The following is a 16774-nucleotide window of genomic DNA, read 5'->3' on the forward strand; positions in this document are numbered from 1 at the left end:
TGAGTCTCAATAGAGCAGGCAGCTCAGCAGGGCACTCATTCATGCCACAGACCAAGGATGGAAAAGAACCCATCACAGCGAAGGAGTCTTCCTTGCACAGCCATTGGAGGGGTTCATGGATGGCCACTATACATTTGATGAGTGTGCTTAGTCATAGGAGCCTGGCTTTTTTTTTTTTTTAATATTCTGTGCCTTTAAGATGCAGCTGTCATACAAACTCTAAGTGTTTTAAATAATTGCCTTTTTTTTCTGAGTAATTTGAGTTGTGCTAGACTGTCTACCAACAAATTTAGCAAGACATCCGTGTCTTGGAAAAATATCAAATTAGAAGTGTCTTCACTTCATCCAGGGCGTATTTTGAATTTCTCTGCTTAGCTAAGATAACTATGCAAAGAAAACAAGCTCACTTGTGGATTGACATTGAAGTAAGGTTCCCATGGAGACACAAAATGAAAGTGATCTTGTTTCCCTTTTTGTGAATTGACCTGAAAAGCAGGAAGAAATCTTCCCAGATGCTCAGGATTGTTTCTTCTTGGATTGTTTTCCACACTCTCGGTAACTTTCCAGGTGCAGGAAGGAAGGGCAGAGGCCGGTTACCCTGGTAACTACATGGTAGTTGGGTTGGCATTTGAAGATTGATCTGCTAGGCAGAGGCAGAAAAAAGGATCTCAAAGGTCATCTACAGAAGACTTTTCCAACTTTAAAGTACACGTGAGTCACCTGCGAGCTTGGGGCAGTGCAGAATCTGCTAGGTATGTCTGAAAAGGGGCCTGAGCCTGCAATTCTAAGCAGCAGCCTGCTGCCGTGGATCAAGGACCTATTGAGTAGGGAAGGTTCTACAAAGTTTGGTAACCATAAAAATATGATTGCTTTGTAATTCCTTATCAATTTTTACTTGTTAAAAGTGAATTTGTAATAACTGCCAATTCTGAACCCTGTTAATACGAACTATACAATATTAACACAAGTGTGAGTGACCGGCTTGATTCACCGATAGACGAACACCCACGGAGTCAGGAACAGTGTGACATGGACAGCTGTAGACTCTCAGGACTACATCATCAAAGTGTCTCAGCATTTTGGGAACACCACACTAGCCATCCGGACTGTAGCTCCTGAAGATGTGCCTAAAAGCCAAGAACAGAAAGCGAGGACAGGCTCATGGCTTTGGGAGGATGTTGACTTTGGAAGTGAGTCTGGGAGTTCCCATTAAGGCATCTGTCCCTGGTGACCCTTCAAGGGAAGCTCGTTCCCACTAGTGTGGCTTGGGCAGCTGCTGAAGAAGCCTGTGTTCTAACAGTTCGGCACAGTTAGCATCCAGACTTTTCTTCCTCCGTCCCATTTAACCCTTTTCTTCTGGCATAAGTAAAATATTATTCACCTGCAAATCATGTGGAAGCAGCAGCTTAAAGTGAAAAGAAGAAGAGGTGGAACAGGAGGAGGAGGAAGAAGAGGAGGGGGAGGAGGAAGAGGAGGAGGAGGAAGAAACTGTCCAATAGGAAAACAAAACACTTGAAATTAGACTTCAGAAACCAAACATACTTTAAAACATTTTCATGTTTTAAAACATTTCAAAAGCTAAGAAATTCAATCTCATTAGGCTAATTTTGCTGATTTTTATAAACTCTTGAAATTTATCTGGAGTCACAAGTACACATAAATGCTAGTGTAATTTTGCTTTTTAAAATAGTTGATTTATTTTTATTTTATAGGTATTAATATTTGCCTGAATGTGTATCTATGTACCACACACATGCAGTGCTCACAGAGGCCAGAAGAGGGATGGGGTCCCCTGGAACTAGAATTGTCATGTAGATGCTGAGAACTGAACACAGGTCCCCTGAAAGAGCAGCCTATGTTCCTAACCACAGAGCCATCTTTCCAGACCTGTAATTTTTACCTTCTATAAAATAAAATCTTTAGACAAATACATTTGGATACGTGCATCACTAATGTAACCTGAAACTGTGTGCTGTCATGTTCAGAAGCTACAAGGCAAAGGCACTCATGGTACAGTCCTTGGTCTGAACCTGGCCTCCACTCATTTCCGGTATAGCCTATGAACTAAAAACGGGTTTTGTGCTATTAACTGATCTTTTAAAATTTATCCAAAGACATCGTGACTTGTTAAAATTTGAAATTCAAGTTTTGGTACCCATAAATGTAGTTCTCTTGGGATGCCAGCCTCACTGATTTATTCATGAAAACCTGTAACTGCTTTTGTAGCAGTCAAGAAGTCGCACACAGACCAGGTGACTAGCTTCTTGGGTTGAATCGTGCCCACCCACCCACCTACCCCCAACATCCCTACATTGTAGTCCCAGCTGCTGGTACCACAGGATGCTACCTTATTTGGAGACAGATATCACTAAGTTAAAACAAGGTCACTAATTCCATCATGATGTATGCTATTAATTGAATTTTAAGTGTCTGCCAAAGGTCCTTTTGTTAAAATCCCAGTCTCCAGTCTGGGGCACTATTAGGAAGTAGAGTCTAGTACAAGAAAGTTAGGACACCAGGCACTTGCCATTAAAAGGAACATTGTGACAATAGCTTCCTGGCCATCATGAGGGAAGCCATTTTGCTCTGCCACACATATCCCACCCTGACGTGCTGCCCCTACTGGAAGGCAGTAAGTGAACCAAGCATGGGCTAAAGCCTCCAGAACCACGAGGCATATGTAAGTCTTCCTTCCTTCTGAGTTGATGGCCTCGGGCATTTTGTCACAGTGATGGAAAGCAGACATGACTGCTGTTCTTATACAAAGAGGGAATTTGGACAGAGAAACACAGGGGGGAGATAACACAGAGACAGAGAAGACAGCTGTGTTCACACCAAGAAGGGAGGTCTAGAACTGTTCCTCAGAGCTACTAGAGCAGTGGTTCTCAAGCTTCCTAATGCTGTGACCCTTTAATACAGCTCTTCATGTGTGGTGACCCCAACCATAAGACTGTTTCATCACTATTTCATAACTGTAATTTTGCTGTTGTTATAAATTGTAATGCAAATATCTGATATGCTGGATATCTGATATTCAACCCCTGTGAAAGGATCGTTGGACCCAAAGGGGGTTGTGACCTACAGGTTGAGAACCACCACCCTTAAAGGAAACAAGCCTTTTGACCCCTGGACCTTGAACTTCTATCCAGAGTCAAGACATGGTGAATTCCTCCTCTTCAAGCCACCAGTCTGCAGTGCTCTGTTATGCCAGCTCTTACAAACTAATGCTGCTAGCACAGTCGCCCCCCCCCCCCAATTTACTAACAGGCATTTCTGGAGGAAGCTTACCGGCGTCTGCTCTAGGAGACTCATTTTTCTGTTCAACTCTGCAAACTTAACAAGCACATGCCTACTGGCCAGCAACAAATACTTCAAAAATTCTTCCTTTGGTGAACCCACCCTCTATCTCACACTCACTCGAGTGTTTATTATGTACATGTATAGAAATGGCCCACAGATGGCACATTTTCTTGGATACATTGGATCACTGAACAAACCCAACTCCATACGCCTTGCTCTGAGCCAGGAAGACATTGAATTTGCGTCACACTCTCTATGGATGTGGGGCTGCTCCCAAAAGATGGTGGCAAAGAGCTAGCAGAGACTCTGACGTTCATTTCAAACCCTTCCCCACAGCACAGTAGGAGAAGAATGCCGTGGCTCAGGGCCTGGCAGCTTCTCCTAGGAACCAGGTTTTTAGACACTGCCAGCTCCAAGGGAAGCTTCCCTAGACCCAGATAGACACCAATGACAGGTTAATTCCATTTTTAAAAAGTTAATAATTATCCAGAGAATCTTTTATCTTCATGTGAGCAGAATCTTGTCCACACTATTATTAATTTAAAAAAAGGGGGGGGGATGAAACAATGATGAAACCCGGCATTTATTAAACAAATTCATGAGCCATGCATGGGGCAAACTTTTTACATGAAGAATCTGCTTTACGGGTTATTATAAAAATCCCGTAAAAATCAAAGGCATCTGAATGTTGCAGTTAGAGTGCTCTGGTAAATGACTGATATTCAAACAAGCTCAGCTATGCAGTCTCATGGAACTGGGCAAGGGAAGTAACAGAGCTGGAAACCACACTCCTGACTCTGAAGCTTGACTGACCTCTGACCCAGAGACTATCCATCTGACACTAACTGTATGTAAAAGACAAGCAAACAAACAAACAAAAAATAGGCCCTTCTTGGAGCATCTTTCCAAATTTTAGCCACCTGAAGAATTGATTGGCTTTACCATTTTATCTCTGTATTCAGTCCATCTGGTTATTCTGGTACTTTGACATCCCAGGGTCTCACTGACATGGGAGAGGTGGCCCTCCCAGAAGTCTTAGAGGTATCCACCACCTGCAGGCCAGTGGCTTCCTTCATTAGAGGTTCATCTTAGGCCACTGTTTTCCTGCCCTGCATATACAGGCAAAGCCATACACAAGGCAGTTTAGGGCCAGGCCCTGTACTCTGGAACGGAGCCTCCTGGAATTATCCAAACCGACTAGCCCTAAACTTGCTTGCCTGGCCCAGCCTACTTTTATCACGGAAAACTAATGGAGGCTTCAGCCCAAGGTTTCCCCTTGCCTCTTCTGCCTCCCAGCTGCCCCCTTATACACTCTGCGTGATCTGGTATGGGGGGGGTGCCCCCTCTTCTTCAAGAATGTAATAAATCATTTTGTCACTGGCAGTTATCTCCTGATTTGCTGGCCCTTTCACATCTGACAATAATGGAACCATTACTTTAAGCCACTCTCATGGTCTCATCTAACTTACAGGGCTTACACGGGTCCCAGCTAGCCACGCAGGGCCTCCCATGACAATTTCTACAACGGATGTGTTCTGAAATGGGCCCCTCCCCTCACACTACTTAAAACCAGAACTTCATTACCCCCCTTTTCCTTTCCTCCTTCCCAAGACCTAGTATTCTGCCATCAAAATACCCCGCCCCCACCCCGAGCTCCCCTTAGACCCCAGCATTACTGAGAAGCAAAGTCAAGGACAAGGGACTCCCCTGTTGAGCATCTTGCACAGGATCTCTCAATACGACACTAGAATGGCAAACTTAAACCCAGCCAAGAGTCTAAGGAGAGCTGAGGCAGCTGACCTCCTCTCTCACAGTAGCGGCCATCTCCCAGCTGGTGCATGGCTCTGGTGAAGCCTGGCAGTGCCCTCTCCAGGTGCTAGCTGAATACACTGAGTCTGGAGCTTTCTGCCAAAGGTCTCAGCCTCTGCCCAGGTTCCCTGCTAGCATTCATGTGCTGTGACACACGCCTGCTGCTGAGCAAAGGCAATGATTTACTAGCCACACCAAAAGGCTTCTACTTCAAAGAAACCCTGAATCACCACCAGCCATGAGACTTGTGTGGCTTTCTATGAAAAGGCTCTAAAGTGTTGTGTTGTGTAGCGGGGCTGGAACAGACATGACGCTAGAAAAGCCAGATGGCGCTGGTCACAGCTTGTCAAACCCATTCATCTGGTGAGAGGAGTTGGACTAGTGACCTTCTGTACTTGAATGACCAGCACAAATTCATTCATGCTTTCTTCTGAGGCCGAGTAAACAGGATCCAGCAAGACTGGATGATGTGTAGACATAAACAGTGCGGGGTGAACCAATGGCTGTTTAAACAGGTGCTTTGCACACAGCAATGCTGAGGCTCAACAGAGACCTGGTAAGAGCTGAAACTGTCTTTAATTTTGGAGAGTCGGTAGAGCATCGGAAGGAACAGAACTCGAAAGTGATGTTTCCTTACACTCGTTTCATTGTTCTTGTTTTGACCTGTGAGTGTTACATGAGAATGGCACATCTCATTTTGTTAACCTTTGGGGTTTCTAAACCTTAAGCCAAACCCAACCTGAAGCCAAGGTCAAGGTACACGCTCTGTTCCTCCACGTTCTGTTCTTAAGGCCACTCGGTTTTCTTGGACAGGTTGTCAACTTGAGACTCTGTCATAAGACTTGGAGAGTCTCTTCTGTTTATACTGCTCTAAAGGAGATGTGACCTGGGCTCTGCCTGTAGGATTGACATGAGGGATATGCACAGGCAGTTGTCTATTTCTCACAAGTTCTAGACAGAGGACAGTGTGGGTAGACAGGGCCATCACACACTCAGTGCCTTGAAGAGAGTTCTGATCACAAAGGTTGGTTGAGGAAAAGGCCTGTTGTCATCAAAACTCTAATCAGTGCTGGTGTGTGACACCCTTCGAAATGTCTGCCAAACTCCCAGCTCAAAGGAGGCTTTCACCTGTCATCGGATTCCCAGCCATCCAAGGAGGCTTCTCAGCTCCAGGGAAATAACAGAAATGGCTGAGTTGGGGGTCCAGATCTCAAGATCAAGGCCAGAAAAGGGAGAACTGTGGGTCTGGTGGTTCTTTTGACTTCGTTTTGGTTTTCCTCAGCAAGTAATTCTACTAAGCCAGCAGAAATATAAGAAAACCTGTACAACAGGGCCAGAGATGGCTCTGTGGGTTAAGACCTGGCTGGGCAAATGCAAGAACCTAAGTTCAGATTTCCAGTACCCACCTCCCACACTGACCACACACATGCATGGGAGCGAGTGGGAGAGAGGGGGGAGGATGGAGGGAGAGGGAGGGAGAAAGAGAGGGAGAAACAAGACAGTAACAACAAAAACAAGAAAACTATATAACTTTTTATTTGTTTAAAGATTAATTCTGCTCCAAGTGGCAGAGTTGTGAAAGACAGTTTCTTTCTGCACCACTAGAGGGAAATCTAACCCACCCTCTAGAATGTGATCTCTCTCTCTCTCTCTCCCTCTCTCTCTCTCTCTCTCTCTCTCTCTCTCTCTCTCCCTCCCTCCCTCTCTCCCTATCTCTCCTCCCCCCCTTCCTCCCTCCCTCTAAGCAGAATTGGCATTTTAAGGCTGAAAAAATACATTGAGACATTATCTTAGTCAATCCTCTGCATTCTTGCCCACATTTTAAAATTATTATTTGAATCGACACGATTACAGAGACTTCTGGAAAAGCACAAACCAGCCATCCCTGCAGGGCTAGTGGAGACATCACTGTTGGGAAATGGTCCTGACAGCGGATCTGAATCTCTCCTCCTTCAGCTCGAGCTTATTTCCATTTCCTCAAATTACATATTCATTAGCTATGGCCAACAGCTGGTCATCTTTCACCACCTCATATTATTTTTACATCTCTGAAGATGTCTGGGTCATCCATCTCTCCCAAGGAAGAGAGCCAACTCCGTAACTCAGCCATGGAGTCTATAACCCAGCTCTTTCACCACGTGTTTCTTCTCTAAACTCTCTGCCTGACTTCTCCCTCCTGCTCTGTGCCACATGACAGCAACACATACTAAATTCTGAGGAGAAAAGGAAAATGAAGTATTTCCTCATGGATTTCTTCAAACATGTGTCCGTTAAAACATTCCTATGCAGATTTTCTGTCTAGATAACAAAATAGTGTTTTACTATATGTTTATCATATGACTCGAACATCATGCTCTCTTTCTCTCTCTCTCTCTCTCTCTCTCTCTCTCTCTCTCTCTCACACACACACACACACACACACAGAGACATATAAATACATATGCATAAATGTTCATATACACACATGTTTTCATTGTATCATGAAAGTGGACTGGCTAAGTAATGCTTATTTGTGTTATGTTGAAGTCTGGTATGTTTCCAACTCTCACATCATAAATACCTCAATTTCTAATTCTATTCTTCAAGGTTTTGACTAATAATTTCAGGCTCTTTATTAGCTATAAAATACAACCAGTATGTATTGAGAACATTATGCTTTCAATAATGTTGTAAAAAGCTACTCATTGCTAATAAAAAAAATAAAGGGGAGAAAACTTACCATTTACCCATGTCTGATATGGTAAAAACCATATGTGGTTTTGTTCCTGTTTCCTGACATAGACCTAACTCTTTTGGGACTTCCTGGGTGATGAGTGTCTGTGTTGATTATATTCCAACCATACCCAACTTCATACTCACAAGGTGTCTTCAGGCTGGGTGATGTCTGACAAGGACACACCCATGTGGTTAGGCAGTTTGAACTTGTGGTGACTCCCTGACCCCAAGGTGAGTTCAACAACTAAGGACAATGGCTTTATCAATCAAATGTGAGTAATGAAGGCTCCATAAAAACCCCTGAAGAGGGCTGGGAAAACTCATGGGAAGGTGCACACAAAGAAGTATTGCGTGGGGGTTGAGGGGTGTTGGAGGGGTACAGAAACTCCTCACTCATCCCCCATAGTTGACCTTGCATATTTCTTCCTTGGCCATCCATGAGCTGAATCTTCTGGAACAAACAAGTCAAGTGGAGCCCTTTCCTGAGGTCAGGCAAAATGGAGTTGAATTGAATTTTACTGAGTTCTTGGAACCCAATTGATGTTGGAGGCTCAAAGAATAAATAAATGTGGAAAGATAAACCTCATAACTGCTGAGCCATCCCTCTAGCCCTAAAAGGCAAGTCTTTTAATAACAAAATTGAACTAAACTTCCAGACACAGCATTGAACTCAAGCTCAGGTGAGAAATACCCGCCCCTTTGGACTCAACCATTAGTGTGGAATCTTCCTTTATACTGTGTAAATATGCGTCACTGTGATTGGATTAATAAAGAAGCTGACTGGTAGAGGTCAGGTGGGATTTGCAGAAAAAGAGAGAGCATGAGGTAGAAGAGGAGTCTCTCAGAATCTTGGTGAGATGCAGAAAGAAGCAAGATGAACATGCCATGTTGAAAGAAGGTACGAGGGTAGATAAGAAACGTGGGTTAATGTAAAATGTAAGAGTTAGCTAGTAACCAGCTTGAGCTATCAGCTGAGCACTTCTAATTAATAATAAGTCTCTGAATGGTTATTTGGGAGTGGCTGCCAAGATACAGAGAAACTCCACCCACACATTAGTCTGATTGGAAGTCTTTCTTAAAACAATACCAATGCAGAAATGACCTGATCCATGGATCAGAACAACTCCCTATCTCAGTTTTCTCTTTTGTAAAACTAATGACAATCCCAGGCTGGGGGCAGTGAAATGAGGGATAACAGGGTATATGGAGTATGTAGAATTGAGCCTGGCACATTACAGCTACATTAAAAACCAGCATTAGAAGCATCTCAACAAATCACAAGTTCTACATCAGGCCAACTGAATCTCTGCACATGGGCCTGCTGTGGATGTTTCTATAGATCTCGCCAAGTGGTTCAGATGATAGTCTGGACTGAACGTTGATGATCTGACTCTTCACTCCTTTCCTCTTCCTCAGAAGTCTCCATCTAAGAAGCCATACAGTTCTACACCAGGATGGAAGCAAGTAGCTGGAGTAACCACATGGCCAGTTGATAGGGGCCAATCGCAATGTATTAGTAGATACCTCCACTCTCAAAAGTGCCCTGACCTATACATTCTCTCTGTAGACAACAAAATGGCTCTATATTGTCTCCTTCTGAACTATAAATTATTATAAGAACTGTTGGAACAAAATGGCCATGGGCTTGGGCTTATCTGACATGTGAATTAAATATAAAAAGACTCCTGGTGCTTTAGGCATTCATCTGCTAGATGCAGCTTATCAAAAAGACATCACTTAATCAGTTTCAAGGAAGGTTCACGAGTATTGGCTCCTTCCCAAGATTGGAGCGGGCTGGGGTGTGGTTACATCTTGATTAGTCCCAGGCTGACCTTCATTCTCTGATAACCTAGCCCTTAATAAAACGTTCTTCCTTTTCCCTTCAACTGTCTTTTGTACATTAGCCACTCCACCCACGGGCTCCTCTGGACAGGGGACTAAGGCGAACACAATGTTAATTGAGCAATCCTGTTGAGAAGCGGGATGGAAAGACTATGGAAACAACCTGCCATTTCTAGTTACCTGTGAATTTAATCCATTTTGGCTTGACCCTTTCTACAAATTCCCACCAGCTGGCCTGAGAGCTCACCGGGTTCCTGCTCGCCAGTAACACTGAAGTAACTATGCTTGAAAACCATGTGAATTTTCAGCATCTGCCCTTGGGGAGGCTTTCTTTCCTCATATACCAAGGACCAAAGCTGTGCAAATACCTTCAGTCCTGGGGCCTTCTCTATGTCCTTCCTCCACTCACCACTGACCCACAGGGTAAGGAGTATGGAGAGAATATTTGAAAACAGTTTGTGTCAGTAAATAATGACTTGACATCAACTTAAAACAAATAACATGACCGTCTCTACAAAGCGATACAACCGACACTCTAGCTGTAGGGGTCAAGAGCAGCATGGGTGTAGGTCATGGGGTTTCCTGGTAGAATCACTAGGCTAATTGAAACACTTCCTCCTTGAAGTGATGAGTCTAAATGTCTAACACTTCCTCATGTGCTTTAAACATCTGAGAAAGAAACAATCCACATGCAAATGAAATAGCCAGGAACCAGTATGGTATTTGAAGAGAACTCTGGCCTCATGCAAAATAACTAGTATGTAGATGACTACAGCATTGGGCCAGTGTGTGTGTGTGTGTGTGTGTGTGTGTGTGTGTGTGTGTGTGTGTGTTTGTGATGTGTGTGGTGTATGTGTGTGGTGTGTATGTGTGTGGTGTGTGTGTGTGGTATGTATGTGTGTTTGTGGTGTATGTGTATGTGTGTGGTGTGTATGTGTGTGGTGTGGTGTGTGTGTGGTATGTATGTGTGTTTGTGGTGTATGTGTATGTGTGTGGTGTGTGGTGTGTGTGTGGTGTGTGTGGTGTATGTGCATATGTGTGGTGTGTGTGTATGTGGTGTGTGTGTGTGGTTTGTGTGTGGGGGGTGTTGTGTGTATGTTGTGTGTGTGTGTGTGGTATGTGTGTGTGTGTGTGTGTGTGTGTGTGTGTGTGTGTGTATGGTGTGTGTATGTATGTTCTCTGCAATCTGGGTGATAAAACCGAAGTAGAATCTAAGGAAGTACAAGCCAGTCTTTGCCTGCTGGCCGCTTGTCAGTGGGGACTGGGCAGCTCCAGGGTCCCTCTTTATCTCTGTTAGTGGCCAACCAAAGCTTTGTCTCGTGGTTCTTAGAAGGAAAAAACAGTTTGTGCCAGAAAGCAACATTTCTTAAAAGACTTAGAGCCGCCAATGGAAGGACCCAGATGGAGCTCAGCAGTGATTAATGCGGGTAAGCTAGCTGAGCCTCCCTCCCCTCCCCCTTCCTCCCTTCCTCTCTTCTCTTCTTCCTCCCCATCTCCTCCCCTTTCTTATGGGGTTAGAATTCTTTTACATTTTGACTATTATATCATGATCCCAATGTTTTATGCAATAGGGCTCCAGTTAGTGAGCTGATGATATGTGCTATTTTAATCAGGAGTTCTATTTTAATACAGAACTTTTAACTAGATCATGTGCTAAAATAAATGTACTGAGCCCTGTCCAGCTGGGTCTAGGGAAAGACTCTTACTTGGGTTAGAGAAGGAGAAAAACGACTGAGATCCTAAGAGAAACTGTAAAGAAGGGATTCCTCAGCCATTCAAACTGGCGAACTAGTCCACCCACAGGGTGGAAAATGTGCAGTAATGGGGGCTAAAACAAGCACTAGTTATGTTTTCTTCACCCACACAACCATCTAAAAGCAGGCCTGTGGAGAATTTTTGGCCTCAGGGAAAACCTTTATCAAAAGCGCCACTTGCTTCATGGACCTCCTCGGAGACGTATTTGTGTACAGAAGGCCTAATGGCCTGGATGAAGCCCAGCAAGGCAGGTAAATAAAAACAAGCAAGTATCTTAACTACTTTTCCTGTGCAAATAGGGAAGAGAATGCTAAGAAAAAAAAACAGTCTCAAGTCAGAGTGACTCAGAGCTGGGGAGGCCAGGAATCCCATCCCTCACCCAGTGCGGAGCTCCTGCCTTTCATCTCCGGCCTCGACGTGAGACACAGAAGACAGTTTTATTCGGAAAGAGAATGTAAGTTCTTGCGTGGCTTGGGACTATCTCGGGTGAAGTGTGCTCACTAACAAGTTATTTTGGCAGAGCCTGACCCTCCCTGCACGGAGAGCTCACAACCCTGAGAGGAAAGGCTAAGACTAAATGCTGGTCACGGACACTGTCTACTCATGCCCTGGTGACCCTGAGAATGGCTCTCGGGCCTCTACTTCCCCGTGTGGGATGATTTTGTTCTGACAGACCTTTGACTTATGGGAGCAGGTGGAAGAATCCACAATATGCAAACTAAACTACCTAGAGAAAGGGATGGCCCCGGGAGACAGATTAGAGCCAGAAATTCTAAATAACTGTACAATGAGAAATAGCCTGGATTTCTGCCCTCTGCTTTTCCAAACAGAAGTATAGCTAATGTTTTAGCCCAGGGAGGCACCCAAAGCACCAGATCAAAGGAAAGACCAAGGAGGCAAGAGCACCTGGCAGTATGGCATGATGCGCTCAATGATGGAATGGGTCTTTTCTGATTGGTCAGTCTGTCTGCCATGTCAGTAAATGCTGAAGTGCAGTGGTTTATGGGTAAAGTATTTGTGAGTGCTTCCTCAGTCTGAGAGAGGAAGCCCAGGGCGGTATTTGTACAGTTACCTCAATATCTTGCTCCAATCCAGGGTTTTCCTGATACCTAAAGGTTAATCATTTACATTGGCACAGTCAAGGGTTTGAAAATTTTGACTTTAATTTCCTTATGTATACAATATGCCTGTTCTTATTGGAACCCATGTTCAGCCACAGGACACTGAAGAGAGGTGAGTTATTTGGGAAATCCTGGCCTGAAATCATCCCAGATCTTGGAGAGAAGTTCTTCTGCTTCAAACACTTCCATGAATGAAGTAAATTTACTTGAGGTCACACACAACTTACCTCCCACTGAAGCTATCATTATGTCTTGTCATGAAAGGCCCATGGGAGCTCTAAAAGGCAAGACACACAGTGCCAAGAGCAGAGCTCTGATGGTGTACCTGTGGTTCCTGGTCGTGACCGCTGGGATCCCTCTCGTAGCTCTCTGCATACAGTCTGATGGTAGCCCGCACACCACTGGAGGAACTGAGCCGGAAGATGAGCCGTGATGCATCCGAGAAAATGATCCTCAGGCCCTGAGACCAAGAACATCCCAAACAGCTCACTGAACAAGTGAATACACAGGCCACGATAACCAATACATACCACAGAAATCAGAATAGCTCTATACACCAAAGCCCATCAGGGCCATGCCAATTTATAGTTGGTCCTGTGTCCTCACTCAAGCACAACACTGTGGTAAACCCAAAGGCTACTTGAGGTTATTCATTTGTTTCTCGATTCTATTTCTGGTGCTAATGTGGGCAGATGTTGAAGAGCCAAACTACAATCACATGTTCAGATTGTCTTGGTCTAGTGATGTGAGAATTGGAAAAACAGTAGAGACAGCTGGAATAGAATACCATTTAATAAATGTTCTCAAATCCATGGTGGAACCCTTATAAATCTGAACTTAATAGGCATGAAGCAAATTATCTACTGTAATAAGAAACACTCGCCGGGCGGTGGTGGCACACACCTTTAATGCCAGCACTCGGGAAGCAGAGGCAGGTGGATCTCTGTGAGTTCAAGGCCAGCCTGGGCTACAAAGTGTGTTCTAGGAAAGGCTCCAAAGCTACATAGAGAAACCCTGTCTCAAAAAACCAAAAAGAAAAGAAAAGAAAGAAAGACTCTGTTTCCTCCCTCCCCACCCTGCCCCTATTTCTTAGACTGAGTCTTGCCATGTCAGCCAAGCTGGTCCTGAACTCAAGACCCTGTCCCCACCTTACAAGAGTGGTATTACATGTGTGTACCCACATGCTAAGTAGCTGCTTCTCATTTTAAGGTTCAGGTTTCCCCGTACACTGTTAGGCTTAGCTTCACCCCTTTTCCCATTATCATTGTGGTAGAACCCCACAGTGAAGTGCTCAGGGCTGCCTCTTCATCCAGGCTGGGAGTGTTGCTGAGAACAACCTCATCGTCTTAGGTGACCATTTCTTTCTTACCTAGAAATGCTGGGCACCAGCTTGGGGTCAGGACAGAGCTGTGGCCAGGTGAATGAAAGGCTACCCAATATTAAATTTGTTTTTAGCTTAAAAAACCTCTATTCTATGTACTTTTTTTCTCATTGGTGACAGGGATAGTCAATATATGACCATACTTTTATGACCATGAGATCATATTCAGACCACCAATGGAAATATGTTCTAAGGCAGCTAACAAAGTCTGATCAGTACAGCATTAGTGAGTAAAAAGGATGTAATAGAGTGTCTGCCAGTCACCACTTCCTAAAAAGTAGATGTCTTAGGTGACCTTGATGTCAGACATTTTCCCTAAGTAATTTATCATGGCGATGGCCCCGGCGTCCAGTCCTGCTGGCTATGAACTGGCATTACCAAACTCACACCTTACCTGCTATGTACATCTGACTGCAAGTTCCTTACCCCATCCCAGACCTGACCACGGCTGATACAGGAGGGCATCTGATCCCATATGCATGGTTTTCTACTTTTTAAAGTTTTGTCTCAATCCTCAAACACAACACTTTTGTTTCTTTTAGAGTTGTTCAACACAGACCAATGGAAATCAGCTCCCTTATTGGCAACCAAGTACTAGTTTTTACTCCTTGGGTTCACATATGAAAGTGGTCCTATGGAATAAGCACTAGGCTATGTCCTAGGTATATGAAGGTAAAGACACAATGTTTGCCCTTCATAAACCTGGGGTCATTTATTACAATCATCAAAACCTCATTTCTTAGCTAGCTACCCTTTGCCACCAGAGAGCTGAAAAGTCAACAAATCCCAAATGGAGTAAAGGAACTGAACAGTGAACATGGAACAAAGAAATATATTTCCTACTATCCAGAAAATGCCTGCTGCAAAATGCTGTTCAAACCAATCCCAGAGCCCTGAAAGTCCCACAGATATGCTCACAGTTACATTTTCACAGATGCTTTCAAAATTGTTATTGATATTGAAGCCTACATTCTCATTGTCACAATATGAGACACACCAGAACATACATACCTCATCACTCCCAGGACTATGTATGGCTTGTCTACAGGTTGATTAAAGCAATTCTAAAGCTAAGGTACTTAACACACCTCTCTTTGCAAGTGTCAAATAACTCAGGAGATACTTTTTCTGGTCCTTTCACAGACTCAAGTCTTTGAGACAGATTCCATCACACAATGAACCTCCTGGGTCTGTTTATGGCCAGTGGGAGGTATGTAAGACTTCAGGTCATATTGACTCATCAATTTCTAATAAGTTCATAACTAAGCCTTTACAAATGAAATCACACTTCCCCATTGGTAATACTGCATGCTACCCACATAGAAGAGCATTAGTAATTAGTAGGAAGGAAGAAAGTTTGAACTTGAAGAGGTGATATCCAAGTGAATGGCACACACCTGCCTACTGAGAATAGTTTACCATCATCTCTCTTTCCTAGAATGCCAACCATAAGATCTTAATTGAGAACCAAGGTTGTTTGAGAAGCCATTACAGGCAAACAACATCGCAATTCTCTTCTCCGCATGGAATGCATGACTTTTCAGACAGACCCTCCCCCCTTCTACATTACAATGTCATGTCCATGGGTAAGGTTAATATTCATTGTTGATTTGACTTAGAGTTATCTAAGAGACACACTTCTGAGTGCATCTGGAAGAGTGTTTCCAGAGATGATTCTCCAAGGAGGAAGACCCGCTCTACATATGGGGGCGCACCATCCTATGACTTGGATCACAACTAACTAAAATGGGGAAAAGGAGAAAGACATCAAAGCACCAGCATTCCCCAGCAAGTGGCTTTGCATGCCTACTGCCATGCTTTCTCTGCCAAGGCAGACTGTCGCTATAGCAACTGTGACACAAAATTAACCCTCCTCCTCTTCAGTCACTTCTTCGCAGGTCTTTGGTCGTGGGGACCAGAAACAGAACTAATACACCATGTCTGGTGAGTACTATTTCTACATGTGAAGAGTTAGATTGGATGTCTTTGAGATCTGCATGTTCCTTCCATGAAAATAATGACTTTGCAGTTCATACATGAGCCATGTTCTTTTCGGCATGAATCATTATTACTATGAATAAAACCAGTAAGGCCAAAGTCACTATTAAATAAGACTTGTCAAGCTTCTTGCCATTCCTTCATTTCACCAAAACCAAACAACAATAATATGGGTTTCCTTTGTTTTCATTGGTGTTTTTAGGTTTTTCAGAGGTTGGCAACAGATTGCCTGTAGGTGAAATCTGTCAGACCCTCTGTTTTTGCTTTGGTTTTTAATTAAGTTTTATTGGGACACAACTATGCCTCTTCAGTTAGGGATTGCCTCCAGCTATTTCTGCCCTGTAGTTTTAGAAACTCATAATTGTGGCAGAGATCATCTAGTGCATCAGACCTAAAATATTTATTATATAGTTCTCTACAGAAGTGTTTGCTGGCCTCGGGTATAAACGATTACATCATGCACAGCCTGGAATATTTACCCTTTAACCTTATAGTAGAGAACAGAAACTGTGGCCAGCTGCCATATCAGAATTTTAGTAGGCAAAAATGACAGTGATGGAGATCATCATCAGGAGATTCAACCCCTTCGCTTCCCAGTGTTCCCGTTCCAGCTATAGATGCATCTGAACTACGGTTGACCCACATCAACTGCCTTCTGACCACCTGCTCCTGCTGTAAGTGATTTAATGAATGGAACTTTAGTTTGCCATTCTTTCTCTTGGTGCACACTGCTACACCACGGTCTTATAATGTCCACTTTCCCAGTCCTATAGAAATACTGTCAGAGACAGTAGGAAACTAGATATGAGACATTGTCTCACAAGCCAAGTGTTTTGAAAGTCTTTCCTTCCCT

At 43.8% G+C, this 16774-nt stretch overlaps 1 protein-coding gene across 1 annotated transcript in view; it reads right to left on the reverse strand.

Annotated features, from left to right (window-relative positions):
• The window catches only part of Pgm5 (phosphoglucomutase 5), a 171462-nt gene that overhangs the window by 13603 nt on the left and 141085 nt on the right, over window positions 1-16774 (reverse strand). The window contains exon 10 of the mRNA XM_028894120.2: window positions 12868-13002. Within this exon, the coding sequence (XP_028749953.1) occupies window positions 12868-13002 (135 nt within the window). The remainder of the gene's footprint in view (window positions 1-12867; window positions 13003-16774) is intronic.

Source organism: Peromyscus leucopus, chromosome 1 (assembly GCF_004664715.2).
Source record: "Peromyscus leucopus breed LL Stock chromosome 1, UCI_PerLeu_2.1, whole genome shotgun sequence".
Classification (NCBI taxonomy): Eukaryota; Metazoa; Chordata; class Mammalia; order Rodentia; family Cricetidae; genus Peromyscus; species Peromyscus leucopus.